Source organism: Eptesicus fuscus, chromosome 20 (assembly GCF_027574615.1).
Source record: "Eptesicus fuscus isolate TK198812 chromosome 20, DD_ASM_mEF_20220401, whole genome shotgun sequence".
NCBI classification, from domain to species: Eukaryota; Metazoa; Chordata; class Mammalia; order Chiroptera; family Vespertilionidae; genus Eptesicus; species Eptesicus fuscus.
The window spans coordinates 24,602,269-24,623,729 of record NC_072492.1 but is presented as its reverse complement, the minus strand read 5'-3'; the positions used below and the strand labels follow the sequence as shown (position 1 = coordinate 24,623,729).

Below are 21,461 nucleotides of genomic sequence, written 5' to 3'. Positions count from 1 at the left end.
CATCATGCACTAGAAAACTTAAACCAAGTAAAAGAATAAAGGCTGCCAGACAGTGTTTAGCTGGATAATTTTCTCCTTATCCAGATGAATGGTTAGAATTAAATCTTGAATGTTCAGAAATGTATGTTAAACCAACATCATTAAAAAACAATAATTATCCATTTTTAGATACTAATATGTTTTCAAACCTCAAACATTTTATTTTTTGAAAATGTTAATATTAACTGGTTGTAAATTTTGCCATAAGCCAGAACTTACATCTTAACCAAAAATAAAGAGAGAATACAAGTTAGCAAAAGATACTCAGGAGTTTAAAAATATCAAAAAGGCATCACAAGTATCTAATGGATCAGAAAGTTTCACTGAGCACAAACCAGGTGTTTAAACAGTGGTAGGTACATGGTACACTGTTGTGACGAAGCTTTAGCTCGTAGACAAAGCAAGATACAGAAAAGATGATAGGAAACTACAAAGTGATTTACAGATGTGCAAAATAAGGCGATATTGGCCCTACCCATAATAGTTAGCAAAGTCTAGACGGGGGAGTTGGAGTTGAGTCAGAATTTGAATAACAGAAAAGATTGAAATTGGCAATAAAAAGGGTGCTGCTATAGGACCATGCAAAGGTATGAACATGGGAATAAGGGCAATGTGTGTTTATTCCAGATGTGCATTTTCATACTCTTCCTAAAATGTAAAACATTATCATCCACAAAATATGACAGGAAAGTAGAGGCTGTGGGCCTCTAACACTGAATCAATTTTTATATTAAAAAATAAGACATAGCACATTTTTGCTGTTAGCTCCCAAGTAACCTGACAAAAACCAGTTTTAAATGCATTTTTAATTTTTCTTTTTAATCATCTTAAGTTCCTTTTACATACAGAATCTCTCAATGTTTTACTCTCCCCAGAGCTTTTTTGTGTGCCTTTTGTATATTGCTACCATCTTCTTAATAGTCACTGATGCCTGACTTTAAGGTTCTTTAGGATTTAGTTTCCCTTTACTTTTTAAAAAATTGAACAAATGGGAGTATTACTTGCACTTATTGCTCTGACATATGAAGTCTACTACACTTTGTCATAATTTAATCCATGTTTCCTTGGGTTCTACGTGGTAAGACATCACACTTGTCTTATACACAGGAGGAAACAGATGAATGTGAATGTTGATTTAGTGACAAGAGGTTTAATTTTTATTTTGTACTAGTGAACAACATGAACTGTCCAACTCAAACATGAATAAGTTCACTGAAATCCAAACTGCCATTCATTTAATAGCATATAAATAACTCCTCAAGAAACGAATAGCGCCAGGCCTTTACCCTCTCATAACTCCTCAAGAAACGAATAGCGCCAGGCCTTTACCCTCTCCAAGACGAGGCCTTCCTTGCTGTTGTTTCATGGAAGGAAAATGGACATTTAAAGTATTTACCATTTCCAGTCTCTCTGCCTTAAGGCGAACGGAGGGATTTAGGGACACCTTCTTTCCTTGTGGTCCATAATTATCAGTCCAGACAGGGGCAGCATCTGAGAGACAACAGGGTGCACACTAATTGGAAATTTAATTGGAATAGAAATTTTCATGTGACAGGATGTGTTCTGAGCTCCTGCTGTTAAAAAAAAATTCTGGTTAATCAGCTGGCAGTTTTTGTTTTCGTCAAATCTAAAATGTATCATACAAACCAGCTTCACTTGAGCCCTAAAATATATGATATTAAAAGAGTGACCAATTAGACATTAAGTCCCATGGAAATACTAATTTAAAAGACAAACATACATCCTACCACCACTACCCTGTCATCACGATACCTTACTAATTGTTAAATGAAAAGTCTTTTTTTTTTTTTCTTCCCAAATAAGTAAAATCATATGAGAAATTCAAATAGATCATGACATTTCTTTGGCTGGCAAAAGTGGTTTTGTTATGTGAGTTCTGGAAGTACTACAGAAAAACTAAAAAATGCAGATGGTTTCAAGTTTACACATTAACTATAATGGACTTATAACTCCTTGAACTCAAAATCCCATTTCTTATTTTACAGAAGGTTATATTTCAAGAAGCATAAGTGGACTTTCAAGAGTTGAGTTTATATACTGTTATTCTTTGGCACCTTTTCAATGGACACTGAGTATTTAGACAAGCCTTTGTCCTGGTTGCATGGATAAGAAACCAGCTGCCACCCAGGACTAGGACCTGGAAAACATCATGCGTTTTAATATGCCAGAGTTTGTAAAACAAATTCCTATAATTCACGGCAATCCTTGTATCTAAATTGTCACTATTCTAAATACACTTTTAAATGGTATTTTACTAGTTCTACATAGAAACGAGGAAGAGAAAAAAACTTTTTAAAATGTCACATCTTTATGCAGTGTTTTAATTTTTTTTTTTAATTTCTCGGAGCATCTGTCTCTAAGTACAAAATGATTTGCATTCTCTTAAGAACATAAGAAGCGCATATGAAAATAAATAGTCTTCCTCTAAACCTTTAACACATCGTTAACATTCTATGTAAAATCTTGAATATAGCTTATATGTGTCAAGATCATAAAAAAATGGCTACTGACTTTTAATTTCAAGTGGAATCAAATGCTGAGAAAGACTGATTTTAATAGAAAAGAAAATTTGCAATTCTGATAAAAGGAACAAAGTGTCCTTTGTTGATGTGATACCTAATTGTTGGCCATGGGATAAAAAAATACCATATGTGTATTTTTTTTTCTCTTAATGCAGTGGTCGGCAAACTGCGGCTCGCGAGCCACATGTGGCTCTTTGGCCCCTTGAGTGTGGCTCTTCCACAAAATACCACGTGCGGGCACGCATGTACAGTGCGATTGAAACTTCGTGGCCCATGCGCAGAAGTCGGTTTTCGGCTCTCAAAAGAAATTCAATCGTTGTACTGTTGAAAATTGGCTCTGTTGACTAATGAGTTTGCCGACCACTGTCTTAATGTAACTGCAGAACCAAGCTCCCTGTTCTCCTTGCTTGGTGCCCTACCAATAAAATGGCTTTAATTTCTCCTCAATGTTCAGTGTTTGGTTTTGCTGTGCATTGGACAGGCAGACCCTTGTTCGATTCAGTTCAGTCTGGTTCGGTACCATTAAGAGAAATTCTCTGCCAAACCCAAAGTGTGGCCTAAAAGAGGCGCATGGAGTGGTGTGGTATGAAAGACCACATAGCAGATAAGTCCAACTTTATTTTTCTTTTTTAAGATTTAGACTTGTGAGGCTTAACAATGACCTTCAGCTTGGTGCCTGAACTACCTACAGTTAAGGCACACTGACACTAGGTGGACCCAAGCTCACCTAATTATGGTCTCAGACCAAGACCAACCCTGGGCATGAACTACTCAGTTCAAGTTTAAGTACACACTTGGAGAGGCATTGAGAGCGAGAGGGATCAGGAAGAGAGAGGAAGGGACAGGGACACACACCATCCACACACATTAAGGCATGCACTCTCATTTATATTTTCCTATATCTAAGATGAAAAAATTGCTGTGTTGCCCTAGCCGGTTTGGTTCAGTGGATAGAGTGTCGGCCTGCGAACTAAAGGGTCCCAGGTTTGATTCCGGTCAAGGGCACATGCCTGGGTTGCAGGCTCCATCCCCAGTTGGGAGCATGCAGGAGGCAGCTGATCAATGATTCTCTCTCATTATTGATGCTTCTATCTCTCTCTCCCTCTTCCTTTCTCTCTGAAATCAAAAAAAAAATATATTTAAAAAAATGCTGTGTAACAGTGGAAATAAAACAAGTTAGCTCTTATGTATGCTTACTTTTAGTCAGACAGTGCACAAAATACTTTACATACATAAACTCATTAATCTTTAAAATAACTAGAACATTTGCGCAAGCATTATTTTACAGGCCCTTTGAGTGGCCCACTGACCGTGGAAAACATCTTGTGACTACCCCTGGATCAACCGCCACCAGAATATGATCGTGGGACAGTGCCCTCGTCCTCAATCCAGGCCCTACACCCACCCCTGGCGCCTGTATAAGCCATCCACAAGAACTCCTCGGGAGCTCACTTCTCTCTTCTGGTCCATTTCCTAGTGCACAAGCTCTTTTCAATAAACTCTATCTGCTTGATCTTGTACTGAGTTCAGTGCTCATTTCTATGACATTGAGACTCAAGAACCTAAGGTCAGCAACACAAGTTTCCATTCAGAGCCTTCCCTACACCACCTATTACTTTCTCTCCTTAGTCCACTTTGCTCATGGCTTCAACCATTTGTTCAAATGTGTAATTCATCCACTAGACAGTATAGATGCTCTTTAGAGTACTAAGTCCATCCACACCTTGCTCTAGTTCACACAGAATACTCACAGAGTAGTTATTCAATAACATAAACACACACACACATAAACACACTCACACACATTTCTTTTTCTAATCTGAATAATGAAGGTTGTTTTTTTTTTAACCCCATGTTTTATTCACAATATATCATTAAATATCTCACGGAAAATATCCTAATTCCTTTATAATTTCTACTGGACTATGTTTTCTATACGTATGACATACTCAGTAAGTGCCTCCTGAATAAATAAATGACTAAGAGAGGCGTTGAGTAGTTCAATTACTTTCAACCTTAAAAGCATGTTACACAAATGTCTCCTGACCACTGTTTGCTTCTTTTATCTTTTTTGCTCACGTGAGGTCAGAGTTTAAAAAAGAAAATAATATATCAAGAGCATGGAAATAATTATATGAAGGGAATGCACTAATAAAATTTATAATAGTCAACAAATCCCACTAAGTAAAAAGGCACATTATTTATGGCTAAAGACTGCTATCACCATCCGAGTCAACCCTGCTCCAAACCAGAGGAAACTACTATGGAATCTACTCTGAATTCCTGTTAAGTACGGTAGCTACGTGCAGTGGTCTGAATGCTTGTGCCCTTGCAGAATTCATATGTTGAAATCCTAACCCCAAAGAGGATGGTACTAGGAGGTGGGGCCTTTGGGAGGTGCTTAGGTCATGAGGGTAGAGCCCTCATGAGTGGGGTTAGTGCTGTTATAAAGGGATCCTACAGTGTTCCCTAGCCCCTTCCACCACGTGACGACATGATGATGAAAAGCCTGCAGCTGGAGAAAAGTTCTCACTGGGACCATGCTGGGACCATGATCCTGGACTTCCAGGCTCCAGAACTGGTATTGAACATATGGTGTTGTTTATAAGCTACCCAGTGTGTGGTATTTTGTTAGAGTAACCCAAACGGACTAAGACACTATGTAATTTATACTAACTATTCCTTATTTTGTAATTCTGATCCAAATAATGCTATTAAGAACTGAAAAATATATGGGTAAAAATTTGCATTATAATTTAGACATATATAATGAACTTTTCTATAGGTTACAGGGTGGGGCAAAAGTAAGTTTATAGTTGTTCATATGGAAAACAATATAATCATTAATAAATAATAATCCTATATAATAAAGAGGTAATATGCAAATTGACCATCACTCCAACACACAAGATTGCCGCCCCCATGTGGTCAAAGGTGGCCACTACAAGATGGCCAGCAGGGGAGGGCAGTTGTGGGAGATCAGGCCAGCAGGGGAGGGCAGTTGGGAGGGACCAGGCCTGCAAGGGAGGGCAGTTGCAGGGGACCAGGCCTGCAGGGGAGGGCAGTTGGAGGCGACCAGGCCAGCACGGGGAGGGCAGTTAGGGGTGACCAGGCCAGCAGGGGAGTACAGTTAGAGGCGACCAGGCTGGTAAGGGAGGGCAGTTAGGGGTGACTGGGCCAGCAGGGGAGGGCAATTAGGGGCAATTGGGCCAGCAGAGGAGCAGTTAGGCAATGATCAGGCTGGCAGGGGAGTGGTTAGGGGGTGATCAGGCTGGCAGGCAGAAGCAGTTAGGGGCAATCAGACAGGCAAGCAGGCGAGTGAGCGGTTGGGAGCCAGCAGTCCTGGATTATGAGAGGGATCCAAGATTGAAGAGGGTGCAGGCAGAGCAGAGGGACAACCCCCCCCCATGCACGAATTTTGTGTACCGGGCCTCTAGTACAAGAATAAACTGTTTTGCATGCTCACAACTGTAAACCTACTTTTGCCCCATCCTGTATAGATTTTTGACTTGTGCTTGACTTTTGGAGATAATTTAAGGGGAGAAATTTTTCTACATATTTGAGCCAATATACACTTTACAGCTTGATAAAAATCCTTCTCTTATGGGTGGCTTACACAATCTTTTATTATTTTAAACAGTCATTAAATCATTCCATGGTAATTAAAAACCAATAACACTGAATTTACAATATTAATATCCTTTGTAATTTATATCTATATAATCTCTTAAAAACACACCCCAAAGAATATTTCTTTTCTTAAGCTATGCTTCCTTCTATGATTTCTCTGAAAGGGGCATTTAATATACCTCACCAGCATTTCACTAAAAGGGAAAGGCAACCTAATCTTGATTTACTAGTAGAAAGAGTTTTCATTACTTGGTTTCAACAGTTTGTTGATTACTGCAGCTTCACAGACACTGTTATTCTAATGCATCTTTGAAAATGTTAACGGTTGTTCAGGAAAATTTCCAGTAAAAGTCATAATCTGACAGGGACCATGGCACAATGCATCCATTTTGCTCTTTTACTCACTGAAGGAAAGAAGACTTAATGCATCCTTCCTTAAAGTCTATTAAGTACATACGCCTCATTGAGAGAGAGTCATTGCAAAAAATAACAGGAGAGAGGAATTAAGTGTGCACTTACCTGTATTAGACATATCTGTAGGGCTGTGGTTCAAAGAAGCAATTGATGTCTGTTCTGTTTTCTTGTATCCCGTTTTTAACTATGAAAGACAATGAGAAACATGAAATGTCATTTTCTAAAGAAGGTCAAAGACCAGACTAGAAGCTTATTCTATATAATAAAAGTATAGTATGCAAATTGTCTCCTCGACCTGGAGTTCTTCCGGGAGTTCAACCAGAGGGTGGGGCTGGCCGGGGGAAGGGAGGGAGGCCCCGGTTGGCGGCCAGCAGCCTTTAAGGACCCTACCAGTGCACGAATTTCGTGCAATGGGCCTCTAGTGTTAACATAAAAAGAATGGCTAAAGTGACTAAAGCATTAGTTCAAAAAAAAATAATAAATAAAACCTCTAAAAATTTGGTATATTCATCTAAATAAAGAAATTCAGATTAAATGTAAACAGCTTTCAGCTTTACCATCCAAGGACAACAAAATAGGCCATGTACCTTGTCCTTGAGAAGGTTATCACCCCAAATGAAAAAGGATAAGGGGCTAACAGAAAATCTTACACCCTGTATCTGATTAGCATATACCAGTAACTGAAGCTACCTCTGACAAATTGTATTTCACTGACTGAAAGCCGACCTGAGTTTCCTATTTTACTTTATAGCTAGCACACACTTAAAGACTGCATACTCTTTACTTTATAACTTTGATTTATTAGGCTATTGCAGAAACTAGTTATTAATTGTATTGATTTTGATGCAGAAACCCCCCTTAGTGTGTCTGCAAGGGTGAATGATATCCTAGTATACACACGTGAGGAACATACCCACCTACACTGCGTGGTAGAGATTACTCTCTGTGTGTGGGAAAGAAGCTAAGGAACATGAAAGAGTACTGCCTGCCTTCAGTCAAGCAGAAAACAGAAATAATAATGTATTGAACCATACTAATGACTGTCTGAAAACATATGTGATATTCCTAACATAGTTCCAAGTAATACCTACATGTATCTTTGTGATGCCATTCCTGATCATATTTTTCTGGGCAAAAGATACACTGATGTGAAAAAATTGTATTTATTGACAGTATAGCATAAAAATCTTAAAAGAAAAAATCTTTCAAGGAAATACCAGTTTGCTAAGACACTGTATTGCCAAAATGATAATTCTCAATGTTTATGGCAAATATAAAAACATATAGAGGATTTATGGACTGCATAAGAAAACAGAAATTGAAGAGTACCTGATTTCCCTTCAAAGAAGGTAAAATAGCATCTGTAGTTTTGGGGGTAGATGAGGTCTTTGGAATTGGTATTTCAGGAGGAGAAGAAAGAAGATTAAATGCTGAAGCTTGAGGTCCATATTCTCCAGAGGTCTGTAAAAGGGGTGTACACGGTAGATTTTCTGGGTGACTGCCATCTGATTTTTGTCTTATGAATGCTATCTCCCAAGCAGGTTCTGACCTAGCATTAAAAAGAAAACACTTTATGAATGTATTATGGAGATAGTACAATTTAATTCTAAAATAATGTTTCACATATTACTTCAAAATATTTCCTTTAGGGTCTCAAGTACTTATGACATCTTAAAAATTACTATTTTAAGGAGCCATGCTAAATGATTCCTTTTATCCTGTGAATAGAATAGTTACCTCAACTTGGCTCGGGTAATTATGCTTTTTGCTTCTTCAAATGATACACCAATCATAGATTCCTTGTTTATTGAGACAAGTTGATCTCCTGGCTTCAAACGTCCATCCTAACAAAAATAGTAACATTTGTAAAGAAATGAATAAGGATGGTTTTAAAAAAAATTGATGTGATTAAAGCAAGAAAAGTTTTAGTGAAGAACGTCTTAAAGAAAGAGCAAAATCAGAGATCATAACACACAATTGCTATATTCACAAGTGATTTTTTTCTCTCCTTCCAGTTGGTTAATGTATGGGGAGCAAAACACAATAGTAACGCTGGAAAAAACTAAGCTATATGGAGAAAGTATCCACCATAGGGATTCTACATGCTCAGTAAAATGAAAGAGCTGATTTTGTAAGGTTAGTAAACACAGTTCCGTATTGCCTGGGCTCAAATCTTATTACAGAGTTTGGTTACATATGCATTTAAATCAGGCATATTCAGACTATATTTAGACACTCATGTGCATTAGTGTGCAACTTAATATGCTTAATTTTAGTTTGAGGACAATCATTCATTCACTCAAGGTTAAGGTGAAATGGTAACAAACAAGAAAAACAACCATTTGGCCACAGGCTATCAAATAATAAGGCTAATAAAAGTTAGGGAAGAATAAACAACATTCCAGAGTGCTTATTCCGGGGAGGGCGGGTGAGAATGTGATGGGGAAAGCACATAGGAAGTCTCAATGGTACTTAAACTTTCTCCTTAAGCCAAGTGCTGAACTCTAAGTGGATTCGTCGATGTTCATTTATCATTATGCTTCATAAATTACATATATTTTCTAATATCCTTTTTTTAAAAACATATTTTATTGATTTTTTACAGAGAGGAAGGGAGAGGGATAGAGAGTTAGAAACATCGATGAGAGAGAAACATCGATCAGCTGCCTCCTGCACATCCCCACCGGGGATGTGCCCGCAACCAAGGTATATGCCCTTGACCGGAATCGAACCTGGGACCTTTCAGTCCGCAGGCCGACGCTCTATTCACTGAGCCAAACCGGTTTTGGTCCAATATCCTTTTGTATGCATCAAATATTGCACTCTAAACAAGAAAAGAAGTGACCCATCCCCCCCAATAAAACGAAAGCTCATGTCATTTGCCCGACAATATGCCTAACTACCTAAATAATATTTGGGTTCTATACTCCATATCTAGTATTTAAAGTAAGAGTCAAGTAGAGAATTTTAAATTTGATTTTAAAATAAATTAATTAACTAGTAAGATAAAATAAACATTATTGTTAAATCCAGCTATAGACCATTTGGAATCTGCAAAAATAATTCCTCATTAGTATCAGTTTAATAACACAGGTTGTAACTGAAATGTATTGGCTACATTACTATTGACTTCTATGCCAAAGCCTGGCAACAATTTAGGTGGGAAAAGGGAGGAAATGAAGAAAACCTGCTTCATTGGAGCAAATCAAGTAAAGGTTACTGACAAGGAAAGAAAGGTTCTTTTAGAAACGGGGTGGAAGATAGTAAATATCAGGTTACTTTGTGTTGACCTAAACATTCTTGGTATTCAGTTCCTTCTATTAAACTTACTTGAAAAAGGGAAATTCTAAAGTGATGACTCTATGTCAGATGGCAACTCAACGGCCTTTCATTTGGGCAGGAGCTCTCAGAGGCAGTGGGTGGGGTGGAAGGAGCAAAGGCTGGACAAACAGACAGTCCTGCACTCACACTTAAGCTCTATGACTTGCTAGCTAGATGTTCATAAACAATGAGAGAGAGAGAGGGAGGGCGGGGGAGAGAAGATAGGAGATGGAGAGGCATGCGTGTCCTCCACAGGGAACGCAGAACTGAATTCTAGCGTCTGAGGCAGCTCCTGTATCTACACAGATACAGGAGCTGCCTCAGACGCTAGAATTCAGTAATCAGAGTTGGTGGTCAGGGCTGCAGAGAAAAGGGCTACAGAAAACAGACGTAGGCAACAGGGTTCAGGCTGACCTACGACCTCTCACAACCTCTTCTCGGGCTGTACAGTATCAGCAGCACAGAGGGAAGAGCCCTCGTATAGGCAACTTAACGCATTTTATAGTAAAGCCCACTGATGCACTGAAGCAGCATTCTCAAGCAGGACACGAGTCAGGGGAGACAGGAAGAACAATGCCTTCCGACTGGCTTCTGGTGTTTCTATACATCTTTTCTTTCTAAAATGTATCCACAGCGGCGGTGGTTTTTCCTTTTCTTTGGTTCCTAGAATAAAATCTTAGCTGATCATGTGAATTTCTGAACCTGCTTAAAAGTCAGAACCTGCAAAGTAAAACAAAGCTATTTCTGTACATGTCTGGCATCCCAAACCAGTGAATTCTGAACCAGCTGCATTAATGTGTGTGCGAAGATGCTAACTTCAGAGGCCTCTTCCACGCTGTCTCGATTCTGACTCAGCAGTTACTGAGCAACTAGACAACACGATGGGCAAGGTGCCAAGCACTTTCGTGTGCTCGACTTCAGAGTCTGAAATCTTTCAGGTTGGCATCTGTAAAGATGCAGTAATAATGCATTCCTGACCACGTAGATACTTCTATTAGAAACTACCTACAGTGTTCATTTCAGATTATAAAGACTGGTACCTAGTTTTCTAAATAACTTGTTATCTTATCAGAAACCATCTACCTGTCTGACTCTGATGTAACCAGCTCACTATTCCTAACTACTAAGGGACGTTCTTGCAAGCCTTTGGGGCCTTCCCATGCTGCCATCAGCTGTCCACTGGAGGTACCCTTCTTTTATCCCCAGCTACTCATGTGAATCGGAGTCAGTTGTTTAACCTCCACGGGACTCCACTTCCCTAGCTGTAAAGTGGGGATAAATACCTGTCACACAAGGTTGATGCCATCATTAAATAATGCATATAAAATCAAGCACACTGTAGGTGTTAAATACAGGCGAGTCGAACCGGAATACCAAATCTGTTCTGGGCAATTTTCACATGATAGCGAATTTAATCCTGTCCCTCCTAACTTAAGAGCCTGTGATGACTGCCCGCTGGTAGAAAAGTTGGAACTCCTTAACCTCCCAAACCCAGCAAAACAAACTAGCTGCAACCTACTATTTCTAGCCTCCTCATCCAACTTCCCTTCTCGGCATATGAATTCTTCGTTCTATTTTCAGAAAATGTTCTTCAACCCCTAATGCTTTTACACGTACTAATTTCTGTCTGGAATGACACCGCCCACCCTGCCACTTCTCTCGCTGATGAACTCTCACTTAACTTCACAGCCAGCCTCAAACATCTCTGCTGTGAGTTTTCCCTGACTCCCTACATTTACTTCATTGTTCCTTTCTCTGTGCTCCCAAAGCTCTCTTACGTACCTGTATTACTGCACTGACTTTGTGCTGCCCTTGTTTTTTACTCTCCTGATTCCCTTTTCCTCCCAGGAGAGCAAATGAACTCAGCATCTCCCACACCAGCAGCACCGATTCTCTCGGCTGGCCAGAACCACGCCCTTGTCATGGCTACTCCCCCAGGAGAGTGCCAGGTGCGTAAGTCCACAACAAATGAATAAGGTCCAAGAGGTTAAGGTGGCTTTCACAGAAATAAATCATGGCAGAGGCGGAAAGAGCGCGGCATTGCTAAGTGAGCCCTCCTGGCTGCTACCCCTTCAGCTCCACCAATGGGAGTGCTGTCTACCCTTTGCCATCCCGAGGCCTTGGTCCTATTTATCAACAAAGCCTTGGTCCATCTATAGGCTTGAGATTGCCTATTTTATTAGATCTGAAACAATATATTAAAATTAGAGCAAGTCAAAGTACTCATATGCATTTAAAAATATTAACATTTGTTCAGTTCGATAACTTTAACAAGGATAACCTTATAGCCTGTGTTTCCTATTCTGAATATACCTACCATGCAGAAGTTTTGTGTGGATTAGGTGTTTATTAACATTCTAATACAGTATTTAGAACACAGTAAATGCTACTATTATCAATTAAAATTTTTTAAAAATAAGAGCATCCATTTTGTATTTGCAGAGTAAATATGCATATAATTCTCCATCATGATAAAGTACACAAAAAGTAATGTAAGCATTGCCAACTTATTTATTTATTCTTCTGTCTACACCTTTCTTTATTTTGGCTGCGTGGACAGGACCAGGTATAGTCAAAGAACATTAACAGCTCTGTGCTGCCCTCTAGTGGTAAATATACAATATAGTCCATTACAGGGTTTTGCTTTTTAATTCCCTTTCAAATAAGGAAATTCTAAGGAAACCAGTAAGAGAAAGTATATATTATGAATATAATTTCTTGGTCTGCTATCACTGACAGCTGATTAAGAGCCACTCAGCATCACTGATATCAACTTATTACTTTAGCACTATTTTTCATGGAATATAAAAGCACAAATTGATGCTTGTCTTAAAAGTAAATTGTTATCACTTGTTAGGTACAATGATCTGTTATTGCACTATATCAAGTGCAATCTAGGAAATACCTTAGCTATCCTGAACACACACAACACACACAGACACACACACACACATCTCAGCTTCAAAACTAAAGTAGTACTAAACATTTCAGTTCTTAAAAGAAAAAATCATTTTTGTTTGAATTTGTTTAAACATAGCATTTAAATATGTTCTTACTTGGTTAATAATTTAAATTCAATAGCCAAAAATTTATTTCATTATAATATCACAAACTTACTGTATAATACTTACAACTCATGCATTTGGAAGATACCTTATTATCTCAACAAGCCTGAAACAAAATCATTTCTATTATTTTCGAAGTTATTAGTAAAACTAACAAAGGAAAAAAACCCCAGTAGAATAGATAAGTTGCTTGCTAAACAAGTGTTTGGGGTGGGAACAGGGATAAGAGTAGGTGTATTTATTAAACCAAAACAAGTAGAATAAGAAAACAACAATATGAACAAACCTAATGATAAGAGAATCCTTTCTCATACTATGCAGTTTGATATAAATAGGATGTTTTATTAAATTCTTTATACTCTCATCTATTTCCAAAAAGCACTGGGGCCAATTTTCAATAAAAGACATATACTATAAGCACAATAGTAAAACAAAAATAGCAAATACAACCCAAGAGAAATGAGAACGCAAATATAGTAACCAGTTTGTTAACTAAGTTGCTAGTATTGTGCTTCAGATTTGGGTCTGAGCCGCCTAGGAAAAAGGGACTAATGATTTACATATTTCTTACCTTAAAGAGAAGAGTAAGACTTTCTAATTCCTAAAAAAAGGATATTTTCTCATCTTAATTCTAAATCTAATTTCTCATATAGATTCTAAACCTAATTTCTCATGTGAGCAAGTAATTAGTGATATAATTAACAAACTGAACAAAAATTACAGTAAATTTAAAATGAACAAATTTTATTTGCTGAGTGTTTGCGTTTATTTTGTTTTGCATTTAGGATAGGCTAAATGAATATACTTCAAGCTTAAGTGATCCAACTTGGTCCAAACTCGGAGCAATCTAGAGATAACAACACGTCTTCAAATATAATTTCTCTCAACCAAAAATAGGATAAGAGTTGAATAGCATAAATTAAAAATCTATAATCTTTAGTGATAGCCTGAAGTCTGTTATTTTCACATCTTATTTCATATTCATTCTTAGGGTAAAGCTCCTTGAGGGTAACAGGCCTATTTTCCAGTTCCTTTGTTCACAGGGGATGTTCAGCTAATACTAAGACTATACTGATGAGATAGAAAACAAACCTTGTTACTAATGGTTTGGGTGGGGTTTTTTTGTGAAGGTTTTTTTTTTTAATTTTCATTTTTACCTTATAACAGTCTCCGCCAGGAATGATTTCCTGAATATACACAAAGGGACCTTCATTCCGGTTAATTCCTCCGAGGATCTTCAGACCAAGGCCTGTTTCCTTGGTAACTGTAATCATCTGCAAGGCAGGATCCCTAAGATAAAGTAAATTAGCACTCACAGGTTACAAGAGATCTTACTTTCTCCTTAAACTATTTGTTGAATCAAATTCTTGGATCTAGATAACTCAAAGTACTCAGTACATTCCAGCAACTACATTTTAAAAAGTATGGTGAGACAAAAGCAATCAAATGGATTGTCTTATCTGTAATTTTAATTTTCTCTACAAAACAACCAAACCATTAAAAAAAATACAGCAATAATGCTTATTTCTTTGAAGAACAAACAAAAATAGTTCAAAAATATAATAGAGATAAATTTTTAAAATTTATTAAAGGTGATGGAAAAGATTTGCTTTTATTGATTTTTAGACTATTTAGTATTGAACAATTCCAATACTAAATATTTTAATGAGTTAGGTAAGTGACTTTAAAGTAAAAGTGGCCACTTAAAGTAAAAGAAATATAACCTCCATTTGAATTGCAAAAAAGAAAAAGTTTATCATTTTAATTGGGAGAAGTATTTTCCTGGTACAAAGCACTGCCCAGGCTGTGATTTCCGTCAGACATAAGAGCAATGCCATTAGAAAAGAAGAACGTGTGTAAACGTTCTGTGAAAGGTGTCCCCCCAAGTTACGTTTTAGAACACTCTGGTCAGAGCCTGACTTTTACTGGCTGAATAAACTACGGTACGTCCACATGCTAGGAAACTACACAGTTATAACAAGGAACAAGGAAGATCTTTTTAAAAAGTGATTTGAAATGATCACCAGGATATAATTTTAAGTTAAAAAAAAAAAAAGACAAAGTTAAAACAGTATATATAATATGCTACCTTTTTGTTAGGAATATGCTGGCGAGTGGCCTCTGGGAGCTGGAGCCCAGGTGTTTGGGGACATTTTGCCTCAGTCATATGACTCTCTCTGTGGGCTTGATTTGCACGAAGTAGTTGGAAAAAGTTCTGTGCTGTCCCAGGGAGTAAGCTGTTCAGCACCAAGACATGGAGCTCTGTGCACACCATGCAGCTAGGCCTGGCTGGTGCCTCTTGGAGACGGGACCTTTCCAGTGGTCAGAGGAGGAAGCATCAGAAAAGACCCCTGAGTTTAACTAGCCTGGCACCCTTCTCCAGGGAAGACCTGTGAACCTGAGTCAAAAGGCTGGTATACTCTTGTTTACTAGGTAAGCAACAGTGGACATCTAATGTATAGCGGAACCTTGTAAAGAATTAATGACCTGGAGAAAAAATATATATAATTATGTGGTTCATGGACATATACACACATACATAACCTTTATGTATATTTATATGTATATGCAAAAAGCAGCACTGAACAAAACCACAAGAATAAAAATGGTTATCTAGACGAGAAAGGAGGCCATAGAGTGAAGGACAAGCATGAAAGCAAGCCTTCTCTGAAAGTGCCTAGTTATGTGGGTGTTCATACTGCAGAATGGCAATTCTTCCCATCCCTGTCTGCATGCCTCTTGGAAAGTGACTCTACCGTTCCTCCCATTAAAAAGGAAAGTCTACATCTCTACCCCTTGAATTTGGACTTGACTATTTAAATTGCTTCAGCCAATGGTATTCCAGCAAATGTGAGGAAAATAGACATCTGACAAACACATGTGCTTTCTCCTGGGGACCATTCCACTGCCACATAAAAAAGCCTGAACTGCCCACCGGTGTGGCTCAGTGGTTGAGTATCAACCTATGAACCAGGAGGTCAGGGTTCAATTCCAGTCAAAGGCACATGCCCAGGTTGTGGGCTTGATCCCCAGTGTGGGGCCTGCAGGAGGCAGCCAATCAATGATTTCTTCTCATCATTGATGTTTCTATCTCCCTCTCCCTTCCTTTTTGAAATTAAAAAAAAAAAAAGAAAGAAAGGAAGAAAAGAAAAGAAAGAAAGCCTGAACTAGCCTCCTGGAAGCTGAGAGATCAGGTGGAAAGAGCATCCGTCATCCAGCCTTCCCAGCTAGGCCCCAGGACATGTGAATGAGGCTACCCAACATCATTTGGTGTTGACCAGAAGAATTAATCACAAAACCATGGCAAAGAATAAAAGCTTGTATTTTTAAGGCCCTGTGAGGTGGTTTGTTACTCAGCAAAAGTTAATCTTATGTTATTTTTATACTGAAATTATACAATATTTTAGATATTCAAAAATTAGATCAATTTTATAAAGCAATCTCTAAAAATAATTCTAAAAGAGATTGCAGAATCTGCCCTTTACACTGATTTACACTAAAAGGTAATTATTGATCAACTTCTCATTACTGCTGTCCCAGACCACAGGTTGTTAGCTGTATAACACTTTCCACCAGATACTCACTAATATTCGACAGATTTAAAACTATGATAGTTCAAAACATACTGAATTTAATTTAACAATTACTTTTCAAGTGGACCGGATGGTACTGCAGCAGATGAATTTTTATTCATGGTTTCACCACAGTAGCCTTGCATTTAACAGCCGTGCAAATGCAAATCTGATGAAGAGTCTATAAATTCTTCTTTTCCTAAGATTGGGGAAGCAGAAAACAAAGTGTCATGTCTTGGAACAGTCAAATGTGCTCTATAACTTTGCATAAAAACATTACATACATTTGGCACATAAACAATACGTGCCTGTGTACAGATGTTAGATGAATTTTATATATTTTGGGCCATGTCATTTTAGTCATTGCTCATCGTATCTGAGAAATGTAAAGATAGTACTGTAGATAGAGAGATAGATAAAGGTATGGAGGTATACCTATCTTATATAATAAAAGCCTAATATGCAAATCGACCGAACGGTGGAATGACTGGTCGCACTGACTACCAGGGGACAGATGCTCAATGCAGGAGCTGCCCACAGGCCCCAGGCCAGCCAAGACGGGTGCTAGCAGGGGCCCCCTGATCGCCCCACCAGTCACCCCCTGCAGAGGGAGGCGACCGGCGGTGGTGGCAGGGGGCAGGGCCAGTGAGCAGGCAGCCAAGGCAGGTGCCAGTGGGGGCCCCCTGATCGCCCCACCGGTTGCCCTGCAGATTGGCCCTGATTGCCGGCCAGGCCTAGGGACCTTACCTGTGCACGAATTTCATGCACCGGGCCTCTAGTATCATCATAACATCTACATCTATATGAAAGCTGCACTTCTGACAGAAGTGAAGACTAACAGGTAAGCTTTAGGTAACTACTACAACTTCCACCGTTAGTAAGCGTAAAAAGCACGTAATCATAAAAGATGGAGGGAAATGTCTTTTCTGAGCACAAGGCTAGGAAGTTCATAGTCAGAATGTCTGCAAAATAATTATACAGCACACTGCTGAAGAACATAGAAATTCCTGTTGTCTCACCAACTATCTGGAGGGACTTCCTACAGATCCTGGATTACTCTGACTCATATCACTCCACAGCTTCTTCAATATTTTCCTATGAAAAGAAAAAAGTGTTTTGATCTCTCTCACAGATCCACTGTAAAAATCAGAGAACAGTGGTATCATTGAGTTAAAAAATATTTGAACAGAGATTCACCACCTCTTCATAAGAAATATGAATGGAGTATACAAACGAAGCTACACAAGATTTTAGGATCCTTGAGCACATCCCTCTCATTAAAGAAATTAATGAGAAAGGACACAGGGATTGTGTACTTTCCCACCCAAATAAGAACCGGTCACTGGTTGTTTTCCCAGCTAGAATTCAGGCTGCAGAACCCAGAACATGGGCCTTGGTTTCAGACACACCTGGGTTCCAATTTGAGCTGCTAGGCTTTTCTGAGCCCGTTTCTTCACAGGTATATTAGGCAATAGTGATGGTTTTACAAATGAATACCCATGTCAAAACAGCAAATCGTTTCACTTTCAATATGTGTTGTTTGTTATAAATCAATGATGATACCATAATCAAGTTAACTTTTTTAAAAATCGGATTTTCAGTTAAAAATGGCAGCGGAAGTGGAACTCAAACTAGTAATTTGTACACTTCATCACAGCAGAGATTCTTCAAGAGAGCATTGACTATTTATATAACCCTACAGCTGTTTAAGGACACTGACAAAAATCAGGAATAAGTCTCTTCCCTGGGGTAGACTTTACTTAATTGATCTTTTTTAAAATGACATTAAAGTTTCATAAAATCAAGATATAAAAGGTCAGAGGGTTCTTTTACTATCTCCTTTCTTGTGTACCCAAAGGCAATTTCCCAGCTCCTCAGGCATTTTCCCCTTTCAGGAATCTAAACAGTTCAGCAATGCTGCCCATCTGTCTCGGGGGCGGACACATTGCGTCTGCCTGTAACACAGCCCAATCCTGTGGGAAATGCCGGAAGGCTTCAAAGGGCTCCTAGCTTTCTTGAAACATGAGATCTTCCTCAGAGTCACACTCACTGTTCTCAGAAGTTTCCGTAGACTCTCTGACTCCCTTCTGCTTGGCACACTCTTGAGCTCATTCACCAGACATTTACCCAGCACAGTCATGCAGGGCACTATGCTAAGGGCTTGTGTTATTATGCTGAACAATCCAAGGTCCCTGCTTTTACAGTTTACCCTTTAGTGATGGGAGAAAAACAATTAAAAAAAAAAAGGAAACAGCAGCCCTAGCCAGTTTGGCTCAGTGGATAGAGCGTCAGCCTGGGGAGTGAAGGGTCCCAGGTTTGATTCGTCAAGGGCACATGCCCAGGTTGTGGGTTCAATCCCCAGGAGGTAGTGTGCAGGAGGCAGCTAATCAATGATTCTCTCTCATCATTGATGCTTCCATCTCTCTCCCCTTCTCCCTTCCTCTCTGAAATCAATAAAAAATTTTTTTTTAAAAAAAAGGAAACCACAAAATGAACTAACTTTCAGGTACCAAAAGATAGTATAATCAAATTTGACTGGAAGAGGAGTGCTAATTTAGGTCAGGCAGTGGTGTCTCAGCCAAAATCCAAATAATAGATCAGCCAGAAGAAAAACTGAGGGACAAAGTACTCCCGGCAGAGAAAAGGCTTCAAGGCAGCAAAAATAAATTTGGGGCGTTTACAGCATAGAAGGAGGTGTGGCTCAGTGGTCGAGCGTTGACCTATGAATCAGGAGGTCCTGGTTCGAGTCCCCACCAGGGCACATGCCTGGGTTACAGACTTGATCCCGGGTGCGTGCGTGCAGGAGGCAGTCGATCAATAATTCTCTCTCATTGTTGATGTTTCCATCTCTCTCTCTCTCCCTTCCTCCCCAAAAACAATAAAAATACATTTTTATAAAAAGAAGAGTGTGGATGGAGCAAGGTGAATGCAGACAGAGATAGATGGGAGATAGAGAAGTATGCAGGGTCGAGAGAACGAGGGTCTAATGGGTTGTGGAAAGGAGTTTGGGTTTTTTGCTTGACCTTATTTCATACAACCTGGCTATTCTCGGGAGACCTGAATTGGCCTTTTGCCTTCTCTCTTACTTTTAGGTTGATTGTGCTTTAGCCTGAATTATGTCAGAATGTCAGTTAGTTCATTTGGAACATAATATGTATACAGGGGCCAGTACAAAATTTAAATGCAAGTCCCTGTTAAAAAGAAATTATTTCAAGATCGTGACAGCAGAGCATTAAACCAAATACAAGGCCCAACTAAGCCAGCGGCCCTTTTAAAAGTAGGGCCTTGTGCAACTGCACGGCACCCAACCATGAAGCTGGCCCTGATCTTGATAAAAGCAACTTGAAAAAAAAATAAGTGCCTTCTACTGATGAATGGTTTCTGTTTTCATTTCATCTTATCTATCAATCACATAAACGTAGCCCCTGAAGCCTTTTAAATGGAGTGGCCCCTGAAACATGTGGCTTAAAGGAAGATGCCAAGAATAAGAAACTAGGATATCCAGACTTACTAAGGCAACTTCATGCCATGAGTGTGAATTAATTTAATTGGGAAACAGTGACTATTCAGCCTAGTCTCAAGCAAACTAGAATTCACTTGTTCTTACTACTTATTCAAATGCATTACTCTTCCTCCTTTAGGTACAGGAAAAATCTTGTAACATATAGCTACCAAATAAACACTTGTTTATAATGCTAGATTAATTGCTAGGTATTTCACGTTGCCAAATGAACCCAGTAACTTTATTAGATAGACAGTTACAAAATACAGCCCAGTGACTAACATACTAAGGTTTAGGTTGCAATTTCCTCAATTTATATTAGCCATTAAAATGCCAAAAAGTAATTAGAATCAAATTTTTAAAATAACACATCTTTATAATCCATAAGTCTTCAGAAAGTCTGAAAAGCAATAACACACAATAGAAAAACATTGTGTGACTCTAAATTTCTTTTTCCTTTCTTTTCAACCTTACCATTTCTCAGTCCCCACCCCTAAAATGATATATATAAAAATAACAACCTATTTTACTTACTATGTAAAATCAGACACGATCATATCTAGTATCTAACTAGATAACTAGCTAGAAAGGGTTCACAAGGGCTAATCGTTTACGGTTGAGCAATGACATTACAAATTAAAGGTGTCAAGTCTGAAATCTCTCAGTCAGGTCCCTTATGTTTTAAGTTCGTTTTGTAATCAACACCTCTACCTGCAGAACAAGGTTGAACTAGTCTTGCCCTGAGGTGCTCCCATTCCATTCAAGGCAGAATCCATTATGTAGCACTCATTATCATAATTATTTATGCATTATCACAAGCAGACTCAGACTCACAAGAATTTCAGCCAGCACCGCTTTATTGCTATCAAGATTATTATACCTTGGAAAGGAATAGTTTCAGTTGCAATTACAAAGCAAAATAAAATAATAGAGCCCGAGACAAAGACACTATGACTGACATTTATATGTACTGCTACCTGTTGCTACATGAAAAGGTTGCCCAGAGGATGTTGGAGGGAATATACGCTTGCTTTCAGTGACATTAACATTTGCATGGGATTTGAGTCTACACTGTTAAGAAATTTAAAATGTGACAGGTCATGTCCCGAAAGAGCTGACAATCTCATGTAAGAACTTAGGGAGATACAGATGAAAAGATTTTCAAACATTCTCATAAAAAACAAATAAAAAATAAATTTGTAGAATCACATAATCTTGAGATTTTTGTGCCAGAGTAGAAAAGAGTCAAAAGGTGCTTAGATTTTATTGGCTTTAAAAAAAATTTTTTTTTCATTGATTTCAGAGCGAGTAAGAGGGAGAGGGACATAGAAACATCAATGATGGGAGAGTTTCAGTGAAATAAATAAATGAATCA

The 21,461-nt window shown here is 38.6% G+C and overlaps 1 protein-coding gene across 1 annotated transcript in view; it reads right to left on the bottom strand.

Annotated features, from left to right (window-relative positions):
* STXBP4 (syntaxin binding protein 4) overlaps window positions 1-17,631 on the bottom strand; it is a 106,693-nt gene extending 89,062 nt beyond the window's left edge. Inside the window, exons 1-7 of the mRNA XM_054709239.1 lie at window positions 17,604-17,631; window positions 16,660-16,783; window positions 14,170-14,302; window positions 8,364-8,470; window positions 7,956-8,175; window positions 6,732-6,810; window positions 1,436-1,530 (exon numbers count right to left, since the gene is read on the bottom strand). Coding sequence (XP_054565214.1) covers window positions 1,436-1,530; window positions 6,732-6,810; window positions 7,956-8,175; window positions 8,364-8,470; window positions 14,170-14,302; window positions 16,660-16,730 — 705 coding nt within the window. The 5' untranslated portion in view covers window positions 16,731-16,783; window positions 17,604-17,631. The remainder of the gene's footprint in view (window positions 1-1,435; window positions 1,531-6,731; window positions 6,811-7,955; window positions 8,176-8,363; window positions 8,471-14,169; window positions 14,303-16,659; window positions 16,784-17,603) is intronic.
* Window positions 17,632-21,461: the final 3,830 nt, after the last annotated feature.